Raw genomic sequence first — 26,488 nt, forward strand, 5'->3', positions numbered from 1 at the left:
ATTGACTTTTAATAAAAACTTGTACAGTGCGCTGGCACAGCTATCTCAGACTGAAAATTTGCTCTGGCCGACACAAGGATGTTCAAACAGTTCAAACATCCAGGGGCTGTTTGATGTTTAAAGTCTAATATGCAGCACTGTACTCACTTTACACCATATTGTTGTGGCTGAGGCAAAGGAATTATAATATTTGACAGCTGTCTATGGGTGGAACCTCAGCCTGATGTGTTTATACGCTAGAGTTTCATCACCTTGAAGCATTTAAAACCAAACTGAGTCATACTCCACCTGACTCTGTTAACATACAGACACGAGGTTTGCACTCTCGAGCCAGTAGGAGCTATTTCTCAGTCAATTTTGTTTTATGGGGCATCTTGGTGGCTAGCAAATGTGCATGTGCTGTAAAGACATGGATTTCAGTGATAAATCAGTCATCTTCCTTTTCTCTATCGAAACTTTCTTATCAAGCTCGACTGCATACCACCTAATAAAGCTGAAATGGCTTAATAATTATCAATTAATATGTACATTTATACTTAAACCAAGCCGAACAAACCAAACCGTTCAACATGGTGCAACACCGAACCGCAAAAAAATGAATTAATGAATATACTGAATATACTTACTTTACAAATAAGACAAAAATACAGAGAACATTGGAAAAGGTGGTGTTTTTTTCCGCGCTGATGTACAAAACAAAGTGAAGCGTGATGCGGTGATGTTGGACTTGCCTGGTAGGAGTCGTCTGCACACTGGCCCTCAGCCTCCACGTCACACACATCTCCCCGTCTGGCTGAAGTCATGCCCGACAGACACTGGCTGTCCTTCAGGGAGCTCAAGCAGCACTGCTTCTGAGCAACACTGACACACACATACACACACACACACACGTAAATGTATATGGATCATAGAATGAATGCTGACACAAATCACGAATGCAAAACAGTGGCACAAACTGAGGGCAGGCTGCAGTTTTAATAATCCAACTATTTCTCAGTGGCACGGCTGCTCTGCAGGGAAAATTAATCTCACTGGTTGCATTTAATCTAAGACCCAGACTTCAGAAGTTTTTTTTGTGTGCAAGATAGCCAAGGATGACAAAGGCAAAGGAGAAACCATGGTCTCACCAAACCAAAGACAAGGAAGTCAAAGTAAAAAAAAGAAGTAAAGTTCTAGTTAACTTCCCTATAACACCGTGCAGAATGTCATTATCTGACCTTTAATTATAACATCCCCGTCAGGGTAATCAATGTAACGTCTCGCAGCAGAGAAAAATCCAGGATGCATTCCTGTAAGTTAAGTCAAAGTCAGACAAATGGAAAAAAAAAAAAAAAAAAAAAAAAATCTAACCTTTAAAGTCTAGTGCCCCCACAAGGCCAGTGAGCATAATTTGTGAATGCGAAGTTTGAAATTTCAGTCCAATCAGTTCTCTGAAGGCCGCATCATCACCCCGAGTCCAATCAACATCAGAGCGCTGGACTGAATTATCACTGGAGCTCACATTTAGAGAGACGGGACAGATGGACGCAGCCTTAACGAAAGCCCGCTGGATTTCAGCGCGTGGAGGACGACTACAGAATGATCTGCTGAACAGTACACACTTGGCGGATAGCGACTAGATACCTAATAAGAGAGCATCACTGTCTTACCTAATGGTTAGCCTAGCTGAGAAAGACAGCCTGGAGAGCAGGCAAGCAGTAGGAAATATTATAGCTAGATACATACTTAAGTAAAGGAAGATGAAGCATTACATTACATTACATCTTTTTTTTTTCTTTTTTTTTTTTTTTTTTGCCTTGACGTCTCTGCAGCAGGGAGCTCCAACAGAAAGTGATTAGCTGAAACAGAGCGGGTCCCGAAGAAAATCACTTTTATCCTGACTTGTTAGTTTGAAAAAAAAAAAAAATACTCCAATTTAGTGTCACGACGTTCAGAGGACCTGCGGTTCGTCGCCCTCCTACTAATTGACAACTGCTTCTAGCTCCGCTCATTAAAGTTTACCTCGGCGAATGAGATTGCTTCTGCCTCCAGAGCAGCTCCGTCACCGAAAAAAAAAAAATAAATAAATGTTTTGCAGAACCACGAGTGAAATGTGGGAAAAACCGAGGGGGCTGTGACTTACCTGCATACAGAGTGCTTGTCGTTACTTGGAGGTGTCATGTGGTCACAGTGGTGCTTCTCTGTGGCCCATCTCTGACCAGCAGCACAGCAGCTATCCACCAGCTTTTCAGCAGGAACAGCTGGACCTGGACCTGCAACCCGCAGACGCACAGGTATGCACACATCAGCACAAAAAGATTTATGGAACAAAGACAGCTCGGCTATAAATCCACTGTGTCTGCATCGCCCGGCCCAACCTTGCACTGCCACACTGAGCGGAGCAGACAGGAGCCTATACAGTGAAGTGAATCCAGAAAGCAGTCAGCCATATGGTAGACTACACTCAGCCTCACAGGCGCCTCTTTATGATTTTGACAGCTGACTAAAAAGGTACAGTTGCGTTGACAGAAAACAGTAGTCTGTTTTATGATTGGAAACTTTTTTTTTTTTGCACGCTGCACGGCCAATTTACAAACGTCTGGAGGAGGCTACAGGCTATATATAGTTCTCACTCTAGAAACTGCAGTGCTCTGGTAGGCTTGTGACCATTAAGAGTGACAGGCTGACAACGAGAGTAGCACGAGTCAAGCGGCGTTTATGTATGCTGCCACCAGACGCGATGACCCCTTGACAGGAAGTTTGACAAGTGGGAAAAAAAAACACTGAGCGGGGCAGAGACATTCGTTCATTCACACAAAGCTGCTTATACATGGGGTGTAATACTGAATCGGCAATGAAGCTGACATTAGATAGCCTTATGAATGGCACTGTAAATTAAATTGGTTGTCATTTTTAACCGGCCGACTTATTTTAGAGCCGTTCAACGAGAGAATACCAAAATAAAGTTCCAGTAATGGCTCCTATTCAACACCATCTCCATTTTGTCATCCACTTACACAGAAGAAAAAAGAGGGATAATTTCAATGTCATCAACTGGGGGGAAATGAGCACAAAACGTGTAAAACCAGGAACCCATTAAATCCCATAATTGAATGAATGCATCTCATATTTCTAAACCTCGCATATCTGTCGTTGCATAAACCGCCAGAAATTGATCCCAGTTTTGTTGGCTCCAATTAGAAGCTTGATTTGAGGCGAGCCTTGCCCACGTAAAGAGAGCGGTGACGCGGCACCCGTCGCGGCCGTCACTGCCATTCGCGGCTACACTGCAGCTCCCGCACAGAGAGAGAGAGAAATGCCCCCCGCTGGTGAGTGTGTGGCAGCGAGCGTGGCTGCTCTGCATGGAGCTGCGTGGATGAACGGGCTACACGGCAGCCTGCTGCTGCCTGGCACTGTGTGGAGCCCCGAGAGCTCGTCTGCCCCCGCCGTCGCCTCCCCGCCGCACCCCGAGCTGTCTCACACTGCTGCTGTAAGCCACATCCGAGCACGCACACATAAACACACACATACACACATTCAGAAGCACACACACACACACACACACACACCAAACTTCTATGCATGCCCTTTGAAGAAAAGCCATCAACAAAGAGCTTTTGTTTTTGAATTCAATAAGCCTTGCTTGGCTTATACAGTAATATAGAAATCAGGCGTATTCATATTGACACTGTGTGAAACTAAGCTTTGTTTCACAACTTTTCTCATTTCTTATTTCTCACCGAAAGTCATTTGCACTGATTAAGAACAGTAAATATGAAAGTGGCACAAATTGTAATAACTTTGAAGACCTAATATGTAAAACAATCAGGAATGAGTACGCATACACCGCACACAGATAACGGTGCATTTTCATACTTCACTAGGTGAATTCTCATCACATAAAGATTATTAATAATGTCTGAAATGGCTATGTCAGAGAATTTGCTCCACAAGAGACAAATGACAACAAACATAGAGGTGCAATAAAGTATTGCAGTTCATTGCAGGTGTTGTTTGCATCAGTAGAAAGGAATGACTTATTGTCAATTCTCTTCACCGTTGATGAATTTACTGCACACTGCACTGTTCAGATATAAAACAATAGAGTCCTCTAATGCCTCAGATGGCTCTGCTTTGAGCTTTGTTTTAAGTCTCCTTTATTCCAGCGTGCTGCATTCAGTTTCATCCCAGTCGCCATTTCTTTAATGCTCAGTAAACAATCATTTAAAGCAAAGGCTGTCTGCAGCTCACTGTGCATAATTTATAAGCAATGTCTTCAAAAAACAGGCGAGTTGAGAGAGGCAGACGCTTGAAAGTTAAAGCAGCCCCCTTATTTTCCCTTAAAACATTTGTGTTTCACTCCGAAACAACATAGCGTGGAAGATTATTATTGTAGGATAATTTGAGACGTCCTCAGTGAGAACATTCTTCAGAGAGACTTTAATCTTCGCCACACTTTTGTTTGAGGTTGACAATATCTATTGATGTTTTATTGATGAGTCTGAACGCCGTCCGTGGGATCTATTTCTAATCTGAACAACCAGCAGTGTGTGGTCTACTGTACGTTTCCCTCACTCAATCAGAGGATTATTAAACGCGACAGTGGAAAGATGGCTCACAAAACAGAAACCGGATACCATTTAATAGATCTTCTGAATGCATTTTGAAGAGGGGTCGGGAAGAAAACACCAGCGCAAGTCTGATTTTTGAGCAATCAAAACAAACCGTTGGACTTCATCTTCATTCACAACCACACAGGGGCCTTTCATATATTTATTTATATATTTATGCATTCATTTATTTATTTATTTTTGACACCGACTGGGAAACTTGGAAGCGCCGTAATGTCCCACTGCTATGTGAGGCATGTTCCAGCGCTTTCCAAAGGCCAAACATGAGGTTCAACCGGAAGGTCAGATGCAGCTTAACGTTCAGAAGTAGCCGACTAATTACCTGAGGAACAATGGAGACAAGCGCGCCTATTTATAGCTCGGGAAGCTGACTTCTGTCCGTAGACGTTCGTGCAGGAGTCAAACTACAGCCCAAACTACAGCCAGGTCGAGCCCGTCCGGCAGATACGCTGAAAATAAGAGCCACCCGGCTGCCTGAAAATCCCCGAGGCTGCTTAAGAAGCTCCCGTGGGGTTTGTCTGGACTGATTAGGCCGGTCTCACACTGCTCGGCCATCATTACTCTGTCTGGCCGAATGCAGAGCTGTCTCACACCACACTGAGACATATGTCAGACACATCTGCCGCGCTCCGAAAACGTACGACAACATCCAGGCATCAGCTGCGGTATATGCTGTAATTAGTCACTGCAGCCACTAGTCTCGGTACGAATGGACAGTCATGTCAGGACAGAAATGTTGCAGGAACAGGACGTTTCCATATCAGCCAGTCATAACATCCACTGCCAGTGTGATGGGACATTTCTCTCTGATCACAGCTGCATTCTGTATAGTTGTTTTTTCTTTGCTCGTTTTTCTTTCTTTATGTAACTCTTTAGTAATATTTCTTGTAAATTAATTTTTCATTTAGTTTCCAGTTTCTTTTACCACTGAATAGGCTTGTCGGGTCACCACGTCGAAGGTTTTACTGTCCTGAGGTAAATGCTTTTCTTTTCTTTTCTTAACAGTCTTTCATTTAACTTTCATATTATCAAAAGGCCAGAGTAGAACAAGGACAACTCCAGTAACAATAAAATAAATAAATACATAAATGAACAAATAAATGAATAAGAGAAAACTCACTTAATTAAAAATGAAAGAAATACATAAGAATATGTTTCCAGCTGCATAAAACAGTTTTATTAAAGGGGACTAGCTTTACAGAACTTACCAGTAGAATCAAAACTTAGGTTAAAAACATTTCATGTGTTCTCGGGTTCCCAATTCCCAAAGTAAATTCTTGTGAATGCTTTTTTTTGCAAAACTGAAAACTTACACATGCTGAGTATCGGCACCAAATATTGACCATCAGCAGCTTCGGTTCAATATCAGTACGAGTATCACCCTGCGAAAACGCTTTTCTGCAGAGCATCTGTGGAGCGTTCTCTGGAGTAGGTGTTTACAGCCCTGGCAAACACACGGGCTGCACCGAGACAAAGCAGCGCTGCCTCCACACAATTTTAAGAAAAGACTTCCATTCTTTCCTGCTGAACTTTCACAGACATAAAACATGATGGATGCTATCTTTCCTGGCTCTGAGTGGTTTCTGTTCCGATGTGTTTATTTGTGCAGGGAGCACGTATGGGGATTGACTGGGCTCTCAGGGCATTCAGGGAAGTGTCGTTTATACGATGCGATAGTAAAAGCAGGCCAAAGCGGGTAATGGCTTAGAACAATGTGAGGATGCTAACGGCCTCAGCTCCCACCGCTCTGGCACCGCTGCCAGCCTCCTTTGCCCTGGAACACACAGCGATGGTCATTCATCAATATGCTTCCTAAACAAATAGACCACACGGAGCGCAACTGACTTACTACCCGCTCCAGAACAATATGAGGAGACTGTCAAAATTATAGACAGCATACAGCGCAGCGTATTGACACCGGCATCCTTCAAAATGCAAACACTTCTATTAAGGCTCAAGTTGCTGAGGTGCAAAGTTCTAGCAAAGTGTGAGAAAACAAAACTACCTGAAGTTATTCTGGCTATGACCTTTCTCTGTTTAACGGGACCGAGTTCTTCAAGTCGGCGCAGCTTGACTTGTGAGACGTGAGATGTGTGAGAGAAAACCTAACCTTCACCTAAACATGTGCACCCGCAAGCCACCCCAAAGCACAGTTTAGCTGCCAAACGTCCTGATAAGGCTCTACATGATGAACTGGTGTCAGTGAGCTTTGTATTTTGGTATGAAAAAATTATTTTAAAAATGCATCCCGCCAGGTAGAGCGCGTACCACATGTTAAGGCTAAGTCCTTTAATGCAGCAACCCGAGTTCAAATCCAGCCTGGGCCCTTTGCAGCGTGTTGTCCCCTCTCTTTGCCACCCCCTGCCTTTCCTGTCTGTCTCTATTGTCACTGCCAAATAAAGCGGAAATATAAAAAAAAAAAAAAAAAAAAAAATCAAAAAATGTTACCCTGAATCGGAGTAAGCGGGTATGAAAATCGAACGATGTATTGAAATTATTTAAAGAAATGGTTCACCCAATATACAAAAAAAAACAACAATAAGATATTTTCCCATTTACCACTTGTGCAATATCCATACAGATATTTTCTGCGTGATTTGGTGAGGTTTCCAGACTGCAGCAATATTTCCTGTTTCCCAGCACCCCGTTACAATGGGGCTGGATAGGTATTTGTTTGTGAAGCTCAATCAGGCAAAAATGCATATGGGAAAATCTTTTTCAAAAACAATGACATGGACACCTGGCATAATCCACAAAACTCAAGGACTCATTTGCTGCCAAATAACACTGGTAAACTGTGTCTAACTGGCCCAAATTTAGGACAGAACACAACAGGTTGCTCGTGTTCCTCAGCTACATAGTCTGCATTAGTCATCGTATCTTCTTTTTGTATTTTGGGTTAACTGTTCCTTTATGCCTTATGTTTTCCTTTATACGAAAAGATATCAAAGGGACAAGAGTGGCAAATGAAATGTTTCGATTTATCACTTCTTGTGAGCAAAGAAGATTTCATGCCTACAGCCAGCGCAAGAATTTAATTTGGACAATTAGGCCACTTTGTGATTTAGGCTGATAAAATATCTGTATTTTTACATCAAAATCTTGCCTGGTATAGCTTTTAAAAAGTATTGCTTCATGTACAGTCATACGACCTGATACATGCCTGTCCAATCAGAGCAAGTATCATCGCCATTTCGTCTCCTCTCCCTTTCTTCTTAGTCAGAGCCTCAAGGTCTCATCTGTAAAGCAGATGGGAATATAAAGGACTATAAGCCTGAAAGGACTGCCTTTACACTGAATCAGGGTTGCCTTTGTGTGTGAAACATTTTATGGTTTTCATCAAAATAACCACATAAAAAAAGCAGAGAGGAGAGGAAAGCACGGACCTCTCTTTGTCCCGAGCTCGGCCTCCCATACGGGCAAAGGAAGAAATAATTCTGCATCTTTTGCTTGTCATTTCTGAAACAATGGAGCCATCAGCTTTGCTGTTCCTGTTGATGATAATGGCTCTTTGCATAGCAATGCTAATCTCCCATGAAGCCCAACATGGCCATCCGGCTTCTCACCGCTAATCAGCCCTCTTCATTTCTGGCAATCTATCAGTCCCAGACACTTGTCAACACCGGCTTGTCCACAGTGGCACCCTGGGCCCAACTCTGACTGCCTCATGAGAAACGTCTGCTGCTGTTTTTCTCTAAATAAGAGACAGCATGACTCCTTCACAGAAACACCAAATCCAAGCTAGCTGCCAATCCAGCTGTTTCGTTTTTGATGTGCAAACTTTGTTCCACCTTTTGATAAGTGTACATGACTTACAGAATAAAAAAATCTGAATTTGATTTGGCTGTTAAATTTGGCTGTCAGATGCCATAAAAGCATCTCAGTTGGAAAAGCGGGTGCCAGTGTCTGTAATACTTTGTGGTAAATTTCACCGTATTGATGCAAAATGACTGACCTGACACATGAGACTCACTCTCTCAACTAATTAGCAGAGAGACACTACCTGAGCAATAAGCCCCCATTATGGGTGATGCTCTCACTGTCATATTGTATTATGCTTAATATTGCAGGCACCAGGCAAAGTCGCTCTGGTAGAAATTCGCCGACACAATCTGCGTGGATGAGATCTGAGCTGTGGAACAGACACGGCCTTGAAAGGAGACCTTGAGAGAGAGAGAGAGAGAGAGAGAGAGAGAGAGAGAGAGAGAGAGTTGGCCCCCTGGCAACAAAATGCTGAGACTCCCTTTGAAACCGGCCTCACATCTGCCAGTCATCCCGATCGTTGACAGTTTGAATTGACTGTCTTGGTCCAAATGTTGAAAACCTGAAGGCATGAGGCGTAAATCCATTTTGAATGTCTTTCCATAAAAAAGAAACATGTCAGCATTAAATAGAGATACATCCTCCTGACATATGACCTGTATGGCATATGAAAAAAAAAAAAAAAAACGCAGACCTGGAGGTCATAACGTGTCATCTGAAAGCACTGGCCTCTGACAGCAACTATGCCAAAGTCCTGTTGTGCTAATTATAGAAAGCACAGAGGATCAAACTGTAATGAAATGATGAAATAATGAAGCTTCGCCGCATACACACTACATTTAATCAATACTAAAGCCTAAATGCAGGTGTATGTCTGGTATGCAATAGCTGTGACTGGCTCAATCCAGCATGACTCATGATGCACAGTGTTGTTATGGTTATATTTGTATGGCTGTCTTATATTCAGGATAATATTTTCATGGTGTCTCCTCAGCCAAATACGGAACAGGGCTTCCTTGTCATCAGTTTAATGCCACCTGGAAAATTTGTTGAGTACATACAGATACTGTGGCCTGAACTGACACTGTGTCACTACAGCACCAAAAGCAGCTGTTGCATGTATGATTTCTGTGAAACCACCTCCTAAATATTGTCTATAATAGTTTTACCATGCCATAATATCATATCCTGATTTTTTTTATGTGTACTGAATTTGGCCAGCTACTTCATGTTATTCGCAAAATGCTTGCTGTGCTGCAAAGTCATTTTCAGATTGTATATTCATCATTTTAAGGCATCATAAACCCTTTAATCTGAGAGGCCGATCTGGTTTGATTCCTTTTGCCAATCCACTCTGAAATCAGATTGCACAGATTATATCTGTACTAGATAACCCTTTTTTTTGCACTTCAAGTGCAATAAACCACGGCTATTTAACTTCTTTAACTGGAGCATTCTCCGTTGGCATAAAATCTGCCCTTGATCGTGAATCCTCAAATTCATGACACTGCATGATTGTTTTGAAAAGACATAGGTTATCACTTTTTTCCTCTGATTCCTTCAGCAGCAAAACCAGATCCCCAATCCAGATCTTAAGTCATGACTTCCCATTCTTTCACATGCCCTCCTAGCAAAAATGTGTTGTGACAAGAGAGTTGCCTTGATTAGCTATGAAATGTTCTGTTTCTCTAATTACCTCCACCCCCATTCATAAAAAAAAACAACAACTATTTTGGTGTGTGCTCTGTGACAGATCCAAGTGTGCTTATTGACTTTGACTCACACTGAAATCCTGTAAGCAGGAAACAAAATGCTATTGTTGCCTGATTAGCTGCTTGATGCTTCCCTTTACCGCTGGCACATTGAGAGCAGTGTGACTGAGGTCATAACACAAGCACGAAGGCCAGGCTCATGCCTATGTATCTCCCCCCATTCACAGATAACAACCGCAATGAAAAACAGATGAGGGAGCTACAATACATCATCAGCCACTTTCCTTTAGAGGACTGCCTTCCTGCTGGCAAGCCCAGAGAGCAAAATGGCTCTGACATCAGCTGAGAACAAAGCGGGAGACGGTGCACTGAAAAGCGAAGGCGTTCACAGATCCACTTAAGATATGTACAAGAAAGCTATTAAACGAAGTTATATGCAAGAAATAGAACAGGAGATGAGAATCGATATCATCCATTATTCACAAGATCTATGTCGGTAGCTTTTAATGCAGACATCTTAAGACACTCTCTCCATTGTTGTGAATAACAATAACAATAAAAAACTCAGATTTTTTTTTTTTTTTTCCACCCAGACAGTCAGTGAACAGCTGAGCTTTATTCTACTCAGATTTGTTTCAGAGTGGAGGAAAAGAGCCAGAGGCAATGGAAACAGAAGTGTGTTTTCTTCTGTGTGCCTTGCATCTCACTCAGACCTTAAGATGCTCTGACACAAATGGGATCGGGTCCAGGTGAGATTCAGTAAATTCATGGGCCACAATACAAATTTTGGCACACCCTGTTGCCTCCTGCACCACCTGCTACAGTACTTTACGCCGCAATACTACAGTTAAAGTACAATCTTCAGTACAATCCACATCTCCTAATAGTCATCTGTGCAGTCCATGGAGTTAGCTGCTAAGGATGCATTATTGTTTTGGTGATTGGTGTCATGGCGCGGGTCAGGCCGACGCTACAGGGAAGCAGACCTTCATAACAGCAGTATCATCTGGGGACAGCAGAGCCACAGGGATGCAAGAATTGTTTGAGGCTCAGGGGCGTCACACCGACTCCCTCTGGGGTCCAAGGCAATAACAGAACCTCCTCATCCATCACATGTAATGCTGTTTGCACAACCTGACTTCAGGGGGAAAAAAAAAAAAAAAAAAAGAAAAAAAATCAGGGCGCTTTAAGATCTTGTGGTAAATCATGGGATGGCGTACGGTGCAGAACCCCAGGCAGACACGGAAGACCTGTGGGTCATCCATCTTACGGCTGATAATCAGACTGAACTTCAAATAACATCATAAATAACTCTGATTGTGTCCCTTTGCTGGTCCCTCCACATTACTAAGACGCTGCTGGCCTCGGTCAAGTCAGTGATATCTGCAACACTACTAGACACCCTGATGGTCTGTGATCACTGCTGAGCCTGGTCGACCTCTTTTAAGGACTTTCCCCTCAACTTCTTGACCTCTATAGCTTGACCGAGCAAAGGTCAATCTACCACGATGCACGGATGCACATGAGTATCTCTGCTTATCCAGAACGTTGCTCGTGCAGCTGCAAAGTATTCAGGACCGTCGCATGTTGCTGTTGCCAGGTTTGGTATCTCAAAAAAAAACATCAACCGCTCATGAGCTAAAAGAAGCAGCCTTGTTTTTTTTTAGCTTGATCGCCATGCATGTTTAATTTGTTTTGACAAAGTTTCACGAAGCCAAGGGTTGTGGAGTTTTAAAACCCCTCAGAGGAGCAAGTAGTCCCTCAACTGGAGTTAAAATATGAAAAACGCCAGCGTGATAGCAGCAAGGTTTGCGAGGTTTTCACCTGACAGCGACGAAATGCAGACAGTGTGAAGCCGACGAGAGGGAAACTGATGAGCCTGAGAGCCCGAAGAGAGTGGCTGTAATTGCTAAAAGTGCAAAAAAGAAATGCTGTTGAAATCATTTCGGATGATGAGAGATGATTACACTACCATCTGGGAGGAACTAACGGCTGTTTGTTTATGATGTGCAAGTCACAGTTGTGTTTTGGTTGGGATTTTTGGAAGGCACTGCAGTAAATGAGTATCCCTTGAATTTATAGCTTTAGGTTGTACCCACCACCCTTTTCCATCCAACATGCTTTCCTTGCCAGCTTCTTAAAGGCAGTGGTCCTCTCACCTTTGAGATAACTACTTTAAATCCTGTGTATTAGTCAATAAATATACCTTTTTTACTCTGGATGCACACACCTTGCCATGAGCAATGTTCTGGGTAAAACACTAAATACTTTTTTTTTTTTTTCAAAGAAACTGAGTCTTGAAAAAAGCTTCAATGTTCAATTTTTAATCCAAAAACAGCAGTATGAGTATCAGTCTTCAAAAATTGGTATCAGTCTTACTGTAAACACTTAAACCTAACCCTAAGTCGAAATCTTAAACCTTCAAAGTGAATCAGTGAAGAGGAAGTGAAGACCAGCCAGAATGTCCTCAGCTATCTATCCTTGTGAGAATATTTGGCTTTCACATTGCAAAAAAAAAGAAAGAAAGAAAGAAAGAAAAAAATCCATCTTAGCAGGTTGTTTCGTCTCATATTCAGGGATAACATGTTTTTTTCTAAAGTGAAAAAAATCTGCCAATGAGATGAGATGATCACACTTGTTTCCACTGCAGTTTCACTTGTTTTATTTATTTTTTCTGGAACCAAGTATATATATGTTGAAACAAGGCAAACGAGGGCAGATCAGTCCACTAGCATCACAAAAATGTCACTTGATTCAAGAAAACTCTGGAAACAAACTGATTAACATTGGAAGCAAATAGGATTATCTCATCCCACTGGCAGATCTTTGCACTCACTGGAAGAAAAATGAAGTTTTTAAGAGTCCACACTAAATGAATTGACTTGTTGTGGACATTTCTGCAGTGCTTCAGTAGAAAAAAAAAATCAAGAATAAACACAAGCACAAGAACCAAAACACTAACAACGCCCATGAGAACATGCACGCACACAGACTCGCACACACATAAGCTACTCGTTATAAGCCAACGCCGCAGCAGAGATAAAGCAGCAATTCAGCAGCTGCATGACGAAAAGCCTCAACTCTCGAGACTGCAGCCAAATGCTCATGTGTCTCCGAGTGAATCACATCTCTCAGCTCCATATTTACATCAAAACTCATTAATTCCACATTAAAATTGCCTCCTGAAAGCCAAGAGCCCCTAACGCTCCTCTGAGGTGATGATTAGATCGCAGAAGTATGGCGACTTGGATCCAGCTACTTCATCTCCAATACATCCAAGACAATCTAGAGGATAATCTGTATGTAAAACCCGGTACAGAGAGAGACACCAGAGAGCTGTGCTGAGTAGAGGTGGGAAGATAAAAAACAAATTCAATGCAGAGGAAGAAGGGAAGTTGCACACAGATAATAAATAGGTTATTGTCTAACACAGAACTCAACTAACAGTAGGTCAATGAAAAAGTTCTCCAATACTCCAAGAGATGAAGCTTGAATTTGGAGAAGAGGTTTGAGTTTCTGTAGGGGGGCGCTCTTTTCTTTGTCCGGAAAAAAAACCCCAGTTCTTCTACTATTTATTACAAACAAACAACAAAATTAAAACTTATCACTTCCAGCGCAGAACAGGCCAAACCTGTCAAACTACGGGTCTTTAGATCAACTAATGTACAAGCTTTCATGAACAGGCACTAGGTTGAATCATTGTGTTGCAACGGAGAGTAGAAAAATGGACGTTTAGTTGTGTAGAAATGTCGCCAATTACTACTTTAATTGTTTCTGGATGAAAATCATTAAGATTGTGTGCCTGTCCTAAAATTACCCTCTCCCTCTCAACCTCCAGCACTAATTAATTTGCCATTTTGTGATAGTCATTATGAATAATCTGAATCAGAACAGGCCTAATCAACACCAGAGCTGGAAGAAGCTACTTTTGGGTGATAAAACGGCATTGGCTTTAATTGCAAGAGTAGCAGCCAAGGACAAACTGCAAATGGTGGGTGCCATTATGCTCAAATTCTCTATTTACTTTTTAGTCAAGCAAAAGTAGTACTAATGAAGTAAATCCAATAGAGTGCTGACGATCAAATGCTCAGAAAGATGACCACTCGTCAAAAAAAAAAAAAACGACTTTCCATAGTAATTAGAGTTTTTATAAGTAACTATCTGCTGGAAGCTGAAGCGTACACTGCCTGGTGCCAGGGCCGCCGTGGGACAAGTGAGAGTCTCAGACAGGACAAGAGACAGAGAATTAGAGAGATAGCTCATGTTAGCGATATGGAGCCGAGCCAGTTAACAATCACTGTCTCTCCAAGACTGATCAGAGTGATTAACGCTTTCATTTGTGTCACAAAGAAATGGCTGCCCCCTCTGTTTGTCGCTGTGATGATAAATCCATAAACAAACTGACAACAAACGCCACCGAGACGAACAGCAGTGATGAAACAAGCACGGAAGAAACAAAGATAAACAGCTGCGTTGGACTTGACAAATAAGACGATATCAGTAATCATGGCTGTCCTGAACTGTGGACAAAACGAGCGGAGACGCAAAGAATTTGAAACACGCTTAATCCACGGCTCTGCATGTGGGTCGAATCTCCGGATGCATGTGACAAATGCTCCGACATGACAGAGCTGCAACTGGAGTGACATTAAGACAAATATCCGCGCATCTAATAAATCCAGTCACGGTCGCATCAGCCAGCATCACAAGTGGTACAGCATTCCTTCAGCTGACTCGGTTTATGTTTTCACACACAGCATCACAGCTGAGTTTTAACTGTACCGTATTGCTTGATTTACCCCGCGCTTAGCAAATTGTTTGATGAGGTGAAATAATAAACGTCAATAATCCCTCTCATCACTCAGCACCAAATCCTGACATGAAAAAAAAATGTGTGCTTTACATTTTTTTGTGCACACTCCTCCATTTGGATCCTCTCCAGATTTTCAGATCAAAGTCCTATTTTCAAAGCGCACACAGCTCGGTGTTTGCTATTGGATATTCCAGGGGAAGCACTGTGATTATAGGTGAACAGATGGAAACTTTTGTCTTACATTTAGCGAACACCGCGCACACTCCCTCAGCACACCTCCGAGAGAGAGAAATTGCCTCCTTGATGAGCTCTGTTCATAGAGTCTAAAAGGATTCCTTGAAAATGATGATGTGAAAAGTCAGCTGCCACTGCTTTGGTCTATTTATAGTCAGTGTGTAAGTATAGCAACGTGGACAACGAGTCCGGCTCGGGTGAAGCATATCCCCTGACTATTCTATCTGTCGGAGGCTGGGAGCGTGACTGGCATTTTGATTGCCATCGTCCTCGAGGGATCGTCTGGAACCTTGGAAGGAGGATCCTACGGGGGCCTCGCTGAGACAGTGGAGTCTCAAGGAAAAAGCATTTGCTCGGATGGCGAAATATTTTTAGCTGTTTGTGTATTTTATTTTAAAGGCAATGCGTTAAATGCTCTCACTCCTCTGGGGCTGGGCTGGGCAATATGGACCAATCAAATATCACAACATCTTGCACTGACGTCAATATTGTGACGGCATCATGAGGTTGACTATTGGCTATTTTTCTTAAGATATTTGCATTGCCATCCACACTGGCAGCCACAACAGTCGAATAAGCTCCAAAATGTGCATGCCTTTATTGTAATGGAGCCTTTAAAACCAGGAAAGGAAACACGTAGGTCATATGACCATAATACAATATCTAAAATACCATAAGTTTCATATCACAATGAAAGTGTAATATCAGTGCATCACCCAGCCGTTTGCTTTCATGTAGCAAAAACAAAAGACCATTTACACCAACGAATCAATGATTATTTCACCAGAGGCTGGGCTTTCTGGTTGCCAAAATTTGCTTTCTGGCCCACTGTTAGAACAAACAATCCCATGCATTGGATTTGAACCCCCCTCCTCCTCCTACACTACAAAGCTACAGAAGCTGAAAAGCCTTGTTTTCAAGCCAAAAAACAAATGACAAAGCAGTATTATTGTTCTAGTATTTAGCATGGTGATATATTACCTCTTCACTACACGTTTTCTCTTGGGTCTCTGTTCTAATTTGTTAGCTTACTCCTCTCCGGTGTAAAAAATCTGACTTCATTAATTATCGAGAACAAGCCATTGTATGCAGCGCCGGATCTTACGATGTAGCCGTTCCTCGCTTGATCGCAGAAGGTGAGAAAAGTCATAGATCATAAAATGCTCTTTTAACTTCTCAAACAAAATCTATAAAATACATCAGAAATTTTAAAAAGTTAGATAAAAAAAAAAAAAAAAAGTTTATATCAACAAAAGCGAAGAATAGTTTTATGCTGATTTGGTTTTCAAAGCTGCGAACCAGCAAATAAAACTGAGAACAAAGAGTGTTTTTGTGTGTGTGCACAGGTTCACAGGAATCACAGGCGTCCATCAAAAAAAGTTCAAAGCGGAGGTATGTAACAGATGAAAATCTGAACCATGCATCGGCCTCAGTCTGCAGCTGTTCCCATCATGTGTTATTTATCATGACACCATCCTTTTGAAAGCCACTTCAGGCCCGACTCACCTGAGTCCAGAGGCTGAGAGTTTGAAGCAGCTACGTGACAAACAAGTCATCCTCACTTGACTGAACAGACGCTGATTCAGAGTGACAGGATGTTTAGGATATCTGACTGTCTGAGCATCGTTCATCATATGGATCACTGTCGGCAAATGAGGGGTTAAATACGCGCTGTGTGGAGAGGAAACTGTGGCTGATCTGGCCGTGCAGTTTTCTGAGGCGGTGGTTTTCAAAGTGGGGTCCAGGGACCCTTGGGTGTTCCTGAGGAACTTCTAGATGGCCCCTTAGCCAAATCAGCAACAGCTTAATGTCACTACATTTTAATTTAGAAATTGCTGCAATACAAAAAAAAAAAAAAAAGAAAAAAGAAAAAAGAAAAAGAAAACATATTAGTGATTAATTTGACACTTTTGATTAATTTGACACTGTTTTAATCGCCTTACTTTTAATCTATTTGTGACTGTTTGGTTGTGATATCTCAACAATTACATAAAAAATATCTCTTCATATCAATGTCCCTAAGGCGAGTGAGTTCAAGTAAAGGTCTGTGGCTTGATGAAAATCGACTTGGGGGTGTAAAATGAAAAAGATTTGAAAATCCCTGGTCTAAGATGCCTGCTGAGAATGTCCTGGATTCACACAGTCTGGGACTGCATTTCCTCCAACACCCCAATCCCCACGGCCTTTTTCTGCCAAAATCTATTTGATTAAGGAAAAAATACGAAAAAAATCTTTTTTAAAAAGAACTGCAGAAACAATCAGTAATGGCGAGCCATAAGCGGATGTATTTCAAACAGAGAGCATGAGACAAACAAGTGCTTCAAAAGGTAACAGAGAAGCCCATTTTACAGTAAACTGGGTCACTTGTGTCAGCAGGTAAAGTGCTAGAAGTCAAACATCACATGCTTGGCTGGTGCCATCCCTGGGCTATGCACCATCAGCACTGATAAACTACTGTCCTGCTTCATTATCAGCAGCTTGGAGAGAGGCTCAGCCTGCCCCGTCCCCTCTATCTCCACATTAAGATTGTGAACGGCAACCTGTCTGTAGTCCAGAGTGTTGCAGAAAGCGGTTTATCTCAAAGAAGAGCCTCCCTGCCACATGGCAAGATAAGTCATCCTCCACTTATCCTCATGCTTATTCTGCACAGGACAGGGCAAGGTGTCATTTTTAGGAAACGCCTCTGAAACCTCACGATTCTCCAGCCATTCCACTGCACAAAAGTCCTCCCTTATTATTCTGAATCAATGAGCAAATGGCCAGAGAATAAATCAAATGTGGCACATAGTGACTGTGTAATTACATTATTTCATCAAGAGATTAATTGATTGTGACTAGCCCCCTAATAGATGAAGAACTGGATCACATTACCATCCGCATGCTCTATTTGAAGAGTGTTATGGCCGAATGTGCTGAGCGTACGCATCTTATGTTTGTTTTGGAGCAGAGCCTTATATGTTAGTCTACCATTTAACCTACATACTGTCTGTATATCCAAGCTCCCAGGGCACCAACATCTGGATCTGCTACAGTAGCCTCGCTTTCTCTCTCGGCATACTTCTTTAAAAAAGGAAATTTTTGATGCGCCAGCAATGTATCATATAACTCCAGTGTCCCAGTCAAAGTACAAGCACACATTCCACCATGTAGAGCAAAAGTTAAAAGTAATGATCCCTGACATGTTCATCTAAATAATGTATTTGTTGCTGCTCTTCACTGCCAGTTGCTGTTACACAAGTGATTCAGCCTACACGGAGTTTGTGAACGCTTTTGCTAAACATGGTGTTAGGTTTAGGTGTTTCCTGGGGAAATCCTGCTGCACAACAAATGATGAGATTTGTATTGCATCAGCAACAGCAGCTTGTTTGAGATAAATAGCCTAGAGCTAGAGTAAAGTTGACGATATTGTAACACTACCTCTATAAGCACTGGCAGAGCTGTCTACTGGACTCTCTATGGGTGTAGCTCTTTTCAAATCATATGCATGGACTAGCTTGCTGAAAATTTACATAAGCACAGTTAGCCAGTCAGCACGGCCTGTCTAGTGCGTGCATGTTCTGGACAGTATATGATGCTGCGTAGCAAGCCTCTGACACCCATAACCTTGTTCAGCAAGCGGTACAGGAGCAACTCATCAGTGTTCCCATCGACCAGTGCTGTGGAACTGCAGGTTGTACTGCACTGATGGGGTGTTTGTGCTTCGTGGCATCCAAGCCTAGACTAGCAAACCCTCTTTGTTGGTGGGTTGCTGCCACGAGCCCCAAGACCTGCATGACAGTCAGAGCGGTCATGACTAACCCCTGCTGTAACAAACCCCTACAGTCTGCTGAAGGGCTGTCCGTCTGGGTTCCAACTGGAGAGCTCATAGCTTGGCTTAGTCGAGTACAACTCCCAGATAATCATGTCTTTCAAGCTAATGGTGAACCAGTCACCTGGCTGCACCAGTTCCAGCAACATCTTGATGGTTAACATGCAGAATGTCTTGTGTATTGGCTCAGAATGTGGAGATCCAGCCTGTTTCTGTTACAGGTGCTGGAAGTCAGAGAAGATTTATCACCAAAACCTAGACTCCCTGGCTTGCTTGGCTTTCTCCAAAGGGAAAATGGAGATAATGCGCAGGAAGAGAAAAAAAAAAAATAGTGGTGAGGTCTTGTGTGTGTGTTAGGTGACGGATGGTGGTGACTGGCCTGTGAGACTGCTCTGACAGGACGTTCACCACAGGAGGAGCACTTGACTCCCTGCTCCAGACAGAGCCCTGAGCTCACTATTTATGTTCATCTCTCAGGTACCCGGGGAACGGCGAGTGTCTCCATTCCTTACGTGCTTACATGAAACATGACTCGGCTTTTAAAAACAGCTAGAGAAAGCGAACACTGTTCTGTGAAAACAATGTTGTGTAGCTATTAGACACTGTGAACACTGAGAGTACCTCGTATTGTATCAGGGCTGCCCGTTTTAATTCTGAGTGTTGAAACACAGAACCAAGATTTATGGACGAGTACAACGCAATTATACAGTATGCATCATCTTCAGATATACAAACAAATTTGGTCAATCTCAGCTGGAGATATCCTCTGTATTCAGTCTGTCGCTGCAGCAAATTGGTAAACACCGCTTGTTGAAAAATAATTCATTAGTTTGATCTCCATGAAGATGCTCGGAACAGAAATTATGTTTTCTCTGTTTTCTCGTGGGAAATGAGATTTTAACTATTCGACAGTGTCATAATTGGATGTCATAAATGTCCTCAGCGATGATGGTGGTGTTTCCAAAAATGTGTTTACAAAGACTGTTTGAATACATAATGATATATTGACTTTTGCTGTGTGCTGTCGAATCGTCCAGTGCGGCAGATATTAGCCACTTCCATATTTTCCAACTGGTTCTGTTGCTTTTTGGCCCGCTCGCTCCCCTTTGACTGCACTGGGTTACATCTTTCAAAATCCTTCTTCAGTGTACAATAACATCAGCAAATCTAACAGCCCAGCTGAAAGCAGAACACAACAAAGGTGATGATGGGAAAATGCAAGACAGAGTAAAATCGAGCGCTCCATAATTTCACTGATGACAGAATTCTTTTCCATCTCCTTTTAGCGTCTGCGATATTAAGTTAGCTCTGCAAAACAGGACTTGCAGGTCATGAGTATCACATGACTCATAACTATTTGTTTCTTTTCTCAGTAAAGTGATGATTTAGAGGTGATGAACTTCTATTTTCTTGGATTGATTTTTTTTTGGGGGGGAGATTTATCCATTGCTGACTGCACACAGCCATCACTACGGGTCAAGGCTCTCTCTCGGGCATGCATGCCAATTCCACAATATTTCCCACTGACTCTCTGGAAAGACAATGTCACCACAGCATTTTCATGGACTCAGATGAACCACAGTTGTTTTTTTTCACACTATCCAAGTTCAAAAATGGGTTTTATCAGATCATTCCTCAGTGCTGAGTACAGTGAAAACAAAGTGTGGAGAGTGGTAAGGCTTGGCACGACAAATTGTCAACAAAATACAGTGGGAAAGTGGTGCATAGAAAGAAAACTGACTTCAAGTGTTTACAGTAGTGCAGAAAAGGCATTTGGACTATACTGAAACCGCAGATTAAAATGTCCTAATTATGAATTTTTGCCCTAACACGTGACACAGATCTGATGATTTCCTGATGATGATTAGATCTGATGATTAAGTGTGAATAGTTGTATTCATAATGATTATTATTATAATAATAATGATGATGATGATTATTAAGCCACATAACCCACATGGATATGTCACACAAAATTAAATACCAAGGCATGTAACCCTCATATGACTTGTATTTGTGCACTCAAACTGAACTCTGCATTGAATTTACATTTTTGAGCATTGCCACAGCAATACGAAAACCTTCCTTCACTTCAGCTGAGACGACTTGAGTCATAATTTCGGTGCAATGGCTTCTTATCTGAGCTCGCGTTATCATGGAGAACAAGACGCAACAAAGGAAAGAAAAACAAACGTCACTGGAATTTGAGGCAATTCCTCAACTCAGTCAAAACTAAAGGCCACATGGTGACACCAAAACGTGTTTGAAACAAGCGGGAGAAGCCGAGGCACAAAAACAGACGCGATGTCTTTTGTTATTTTTACTCACACGTGTTTTGGCATCAGTGTCAGATCAGACTGCACATATCACATATGGGTTACATCCTGAAATAGCAATGAACAGTCATCCAGAAAAAAAAAAAAACAAAAAAAAACGAGATGAGCAGCCATTCTGAACGGAGCTCAAAGTCTGCAGTGTGCCTCTCACTTACCTCCGTCAGGCTTGAGGAGGAAAACAGGACTGTCCTCTGTCCTCTCCTCCTCTGGCTCTTCCACCTGTTTCTCCTCCATATCTGCGTCTTCGCTGTGGAGGTTTAGCAGCGTCTGAAGAGGCTTTTTCCCAGATCGTCTTTCATCTGGTGTGATGTGCACTGGCGGCTGGGTTGTGGTGGTGAAGCGGAGTAAGGGAGTTGTTTGGGTCTCAGGCCTCCTGGGGGAGCGGGTGCTGGGCTCAGCTGTGGTCTTGGTGGTGGTGGTGGTGGTGGTGGTGGTGGTGGTGGTACTGGTTGGATCGCTGTGATCTGATTCCCCGTGGCCTCTCTCCAGCTGCACTGATTGTAAATCATATAGTACATCCCTTCCCTCAGGCCACATTCCCTCAGCAACATTCTGCAGTGTTACTATTCTTTCCTCTTCATCCTCCTCCTCTTCAAACTCTTCTTCATCAACCCCTTCTTCATCATCTGGTGCGACTGTTCCCTGTAATTGCATTTGACTCCTTGAACTTGCCTGGGGATGCAGTGGAAAATTCACCCAATCTGAACTTTTCTGTAGTTGGCCTTGACTCTGTGCACCTCTCGCCTGATGAACTGAGTACATGTGACTCTCTGAACCTCTTAGCGGGTGCAGTGGGAGTATAACACTATCTGACACATTCTGCCTATGTGTCTTACTCACAGGTCTGCTCTGCTGAGTTGCTGAACTCCTGTGTGGATAAACTGGGTGTTTTTCACTTCCTGAACCTCGGTTTCGAGGAAATATGACGCTATCCGAACTGCTCGCCGCATGCATTGCACTTTCCAAGCCTGTGTGTGGGCTGATATGACTCTGTGAGCCACTTTGCGCATGCATTACACCCTCTGAGCTGCTTCTCCACCAAGCTGTGGTGGTGTCCTCCTGGACAGTTGTCTTGACAGTACTCTGCACTGCCGTCACGGGACTTTCTGTCACTTCCTCTCTGTCTGTGGGATGCACATGAACTCCGTAGCGCTCTCTCAACTCCTGCTTGGTTTCTCTGTCAAGGCTGTGACGTGTAGAGGCTCTGTCAGCTCGGTCAGCACCACGGGACACAGAGATGACCTTGTTGGTGGGGTAAGCCTGGGTGGGGAAGACCAGAGAGTCAGGGTAGGACTCTCGAACGTCTGTCGCATCATAATCATATTCCTCCATCTCCTCCTTATCCAACGGAGGTTTGAAAAGAGGAATACTCCCACTAGATGAGAGACGATGTGGTGTGGAGAAGCGATCCACAGGGCCTTGATGGTCAAACTTGTGCAGATCACTGTAGTGCCTATTGGTGGCACTGTCCTCTGTGGACGAGGCTAACATGGGTTTATGGACTTTGCGTGGGTCACAGTTGGGTACAGGGTAGCACATCAGCTTTCCCCCTTCGGTGGGGCAGTGACAAACCCGACAGGGGTCTATGTGGAAGGAGTGACCAGCCTCATACTTTTGCCCATCATGGACACATCCAATACGTTCACACTGCACACAGCCGTCTGCAGGCTCTGAGACCTCGATGCAGTTCGGCGGGATGTCCGGACAGCTGATGAAGTGACAGCTTATCCGGCCCCCTCCCTCAGGGCAGGAGCACTCTGTGCTGCCATAGTCGACAAAGTAAGAGTCTCCCTCGGGAACTTTGCCGTTTTTGAATCCAGCATTGACACAATCGTAGTATTGGTAACCTTCGCACGTGCACCCTGTTTGCACGCACGTAGCACAGCAGGCGCCGCTCTCCAGTACTTCCTCGATGCAGTTGTTAAGCAAAGGACAGTCCACTCCGGTGCAGTCACGCTGGCACAAACAGCCACTCAGGTAGAGGAAGAGCAGGACACACTTCAGCAATGTCACTTCAGCTCTCGAGAGACAGGCCATGGCACCGGGGAAACATAGAACAATCAGAGGAAAATCAGAAGTTGTCCACAGCCTTTAATTTATCTCTCAAGGACTCTGCTGCTCTCCTGAATTTCCTCTATGCTGAACCTGAAAGACACAAGATACAGAGAGAGAGAGAGAGGGAGAAAGGGAGAGAGAGAGGCCTATTACACATAAAGAAAGCAGTCTCTGACTCCAGACAACATCTGGGTTCATAGCTGAGCTCAGCCTCTCATGTGAGTCCTGCTTTTACAGCCTCATGGTCGTCCAGAGTCCTAACATTATGACTACAAGCTCCTCATTAACATCAACTGCAGCGCAATGTTCCTGTATCATTATGCACACTGTAATGATGAAACTTCCTAAATGGAAACCGTCCAAGTCTTAAAATTCTACGACGTCCAGGATAAAAAAAGATTGCCATAACAATCAGAATTACAATCGACTCTAAACTCTAAGAGATTGACTGCTGAAGATAATTGCTTCAGGTTGCTTTGGCAGCTGGGGTTTGTTGGCAGTTGATTACACATTGTGGAAAGTGCACTCTCTGAAGTAATTAGTGGAGTGGTGGCCAAACGGCACTGTCTCCTCTTTAGTATTGGTCGCCACTTTCAACAGTGTGTCTGCTTTAATAAGGGTTGCGGTTTAAGACCCAGAGTGACTGGAATTACACAGCAACATAGTTGGTTCATTAGCTCTTGTATTAGGTTCATTTCACCATCAGGGAGGAGTAAAATCCAGTTTTGTTTGTAGGAACTCGAAGCCACTAAAGCATCAAAGCCCGCATACTTCACACAAATTCCCCCCCGCTCCCAACCTTTCTGTTCGGCTTAATTTGAGACAACAAAAAGTAAATTCATTATGTCATGTGATATCAAGCGTAGAAATCTATACGCGCAGAAAACGGCTGTACTAACACAAGCAGAGTTTCTCTCACTGCCAAGATGTTTTTGGACAGACTAATTCATCACCACTGATGCTAGACATATTTTTTCCTGTGGCGGTGTATGCTAGCTTGTCTTCTTTGTCTCTGCAGGTAAACAAACTCCCCTGCATCCATCTCATAGATTGCTCTATTCCTGGGCTAATATTCATGAAGTGTCTAAACGAGTGTTGGAAGTAACATCAATTTGCCTTGAGGTGAATATCATTGAATCAGGAGTCCTAGATCGGCAGTGCTTTTCTTATCGTCTAATTACACATTCACAGGAGGGACCAGTGAATTCCCTGAGGAGACCGGGCCTCGGTGTCACACTCATAGAAGTACATATCAGTATTGGACATTTTTTGAGATGCGCTGTAGCCTGAAAAACAGATTAATGACTTGTCTTAAAAAAAAAAAAAAGGAATAATTATTCTGTCATAATTTATGAAAAACAACTGTTGGTAACTGTTTGAAACACCTTGAAAATGTTTGATACCATGCCCCTATTGAAAACAAGCCAAAATGTAGGCACCTTTTCACTGTGTATCTACAGTAAATCATGCTCTGCAGAGAAATTGTACAACTAATTATGACTTTAGTGGCTCTGAATGTGTAAATCATGCCAAATTAATATTAGCCAGCACAATGAATCGCACCAAAATCATCAGATCGGTGACATTTACTTTTCACATTATAAAAGAACGAGTATTTGTGTACACAGCACAGCGCCAAGGAACATATCCCTGCCATTTAGCCTAAAATGATAGCTGAACTTGGGGTGTTATTGCACTGAGGAGCTTTGAGCTAAAACAAGCAAAGCTCTTTTAAGAAAGAAAACTGATGTATAATTGGCTTTTTTTTTTTTTTTTTTTGCTGTAGACCTTGAAGTTTGAGAGTTAAGCCTCCTGCTGTGACAAATTACCTGGGGTGACCACTAGTTTCAGCCTGCCCATAGGCGCTTTCTACCACAAAACGAGGACTGTTTAAAGCCCAGGGGATTGTGAGGATCCCTGCAAATATGAAAGTGACATTTGAAAGTGACTCTTACTATAACACAGCAGACATGACAGAAGCTGGCAGGTGATGGCTGCAAGAGAATGAAAACTGAGTGGTTCCCCTCTCCAGTAAAAACCCTGGTCCTTCCTATAACAGCAGGGATGAGGGATCCCTCTCTGCGCCTTGACAGACACACTCAGCTGATTTCTACAGTAACTCATCCCCGATGTCAAGGAGCTCTGCCAAGTGAGATGGACACACTGCAAATACTTCTCTCTCTATCTGGCAAATAGGAAGATTTATACTGAGATCCCTTTATGAAAAAAAGAAACACGGTGACAGTTTGTAGAAGGATGCAATGCAAATGTAAAAAATGATGTCTGGGAATGTTACAGGGAAAGTATATTAATAGCATAATAAATATTTGAAAAATGAAATGAAATAAAAGTATTGTAAGTTAAAGTGGCCATAAATTCAACATTTTGCACTGCAAACACTTTGTACTTGTCTCACCGGGTTGACTGCAGGGAATAGTCCTCAGTTTAAGTCTGTCCCACCTGGATTATTACACAGGTAAATGTAAAGATGTCCAAGTATTTAAAGAACTAACTGCAACAACTTGCAATAAGTTAGACAATATAAGATTATAGGAGTCTTTGCAGCCTGCCCTTTGCGTGTCCTTTCCACACTTTGCACTGCAACATGCCATTTCTTTCTAAGTGGATAGAGAACTAAAAAAAAAAGTAATTTAATTTTATTTGATGCCGGGTTGCAACGCATTTTGATAGCCGCACGCACTGCCGCATCAATAAAACGGCCTCAATTGTAAAACTATTGAGCTGCTCATAAACTTCTTAGCACAGTATCCAATGAGTTCTGCACGTTAAACGCAGGCGAAAGGACTTTTTTTTTTTTTTCAGAGAGCTGCCCGCACTTTAACGGTATAATAACGCCTACAGACACCGGGTTAGACCGCCGTTACCTGGACTTGCATGTGTTGCCGTGGGCTGGAGGAGCGCCGACAGGGTCCACGGTGCGTCGCAAGGCAAAGTCTGAACTTTTTTGACCATCGCAGTGCTGGGACCTTGCAAGGCAGACGGAGGGGGAGGTACGAAGGAGTTTCCCCAGCAGAAGGTTTCCCATCATGATTCATGCTGGAGAGGGGGGCTCTCTGTTGGCGGGGCCATGACAAACACCGGCCCCGGTGCTATGGAGAGACAGATGTTGGTGGATTTGTTTGTTGAACTGCATATAA

At 42.9% G+C, this 26,488-nt stretch overlaps 1 protein-coding gene across 2 annotated transcripts in view; it reads right to left on the reverse strand.

Moving 5' to 3' along the window:
• Positions 1-26,284, reverse strand: part of fbln2 (fibulin 2) — a 55,329-nt gene extending 29,045 nt beyond the window's left edge. For both annotated transcript variants that reach the window (XM_030052643.1, XM_030052642.1), the window contains exons 1-4: positions 26,216-26,284; positions 21,431-23,420; positions 2,123-2,252; positions 732-861 (exon numbers count right to left, since the gene is read on the reverse strand). In XM_030052643.1, coding sequence (XP_029908503.1) covers positions 732-861; positions 2,123-2,252; positions 21,431-23,312 — 2,142 coding nt within the window. In that variant the 5' untranslated portion in view covers positions 23,313-23,420; positions 26,216-26,284. The remainder of the gene's footprint in view (positions 1-731; positions 862-2,122; positions 2,253-21,430; positions 23,421-26,215) is intronic.
• Between the last annotated feature and the right edge of the window lie 204 nt (positions 26,285-26,488).

Source organism: Myripristis murdjan, chromosome 5 (assembly GCF_902150065.1).
Source record: "Myripristis murdjan chromosome 5, fMyrMur1.1, whole genome shotgun sequence".
NCBI classification, from domain to species: Eukaryota; Metazoa; Chordata; class Actinopteri; order Holocentriformes; family Holocentridae; genus Myripristis; species Myripristis murdjan.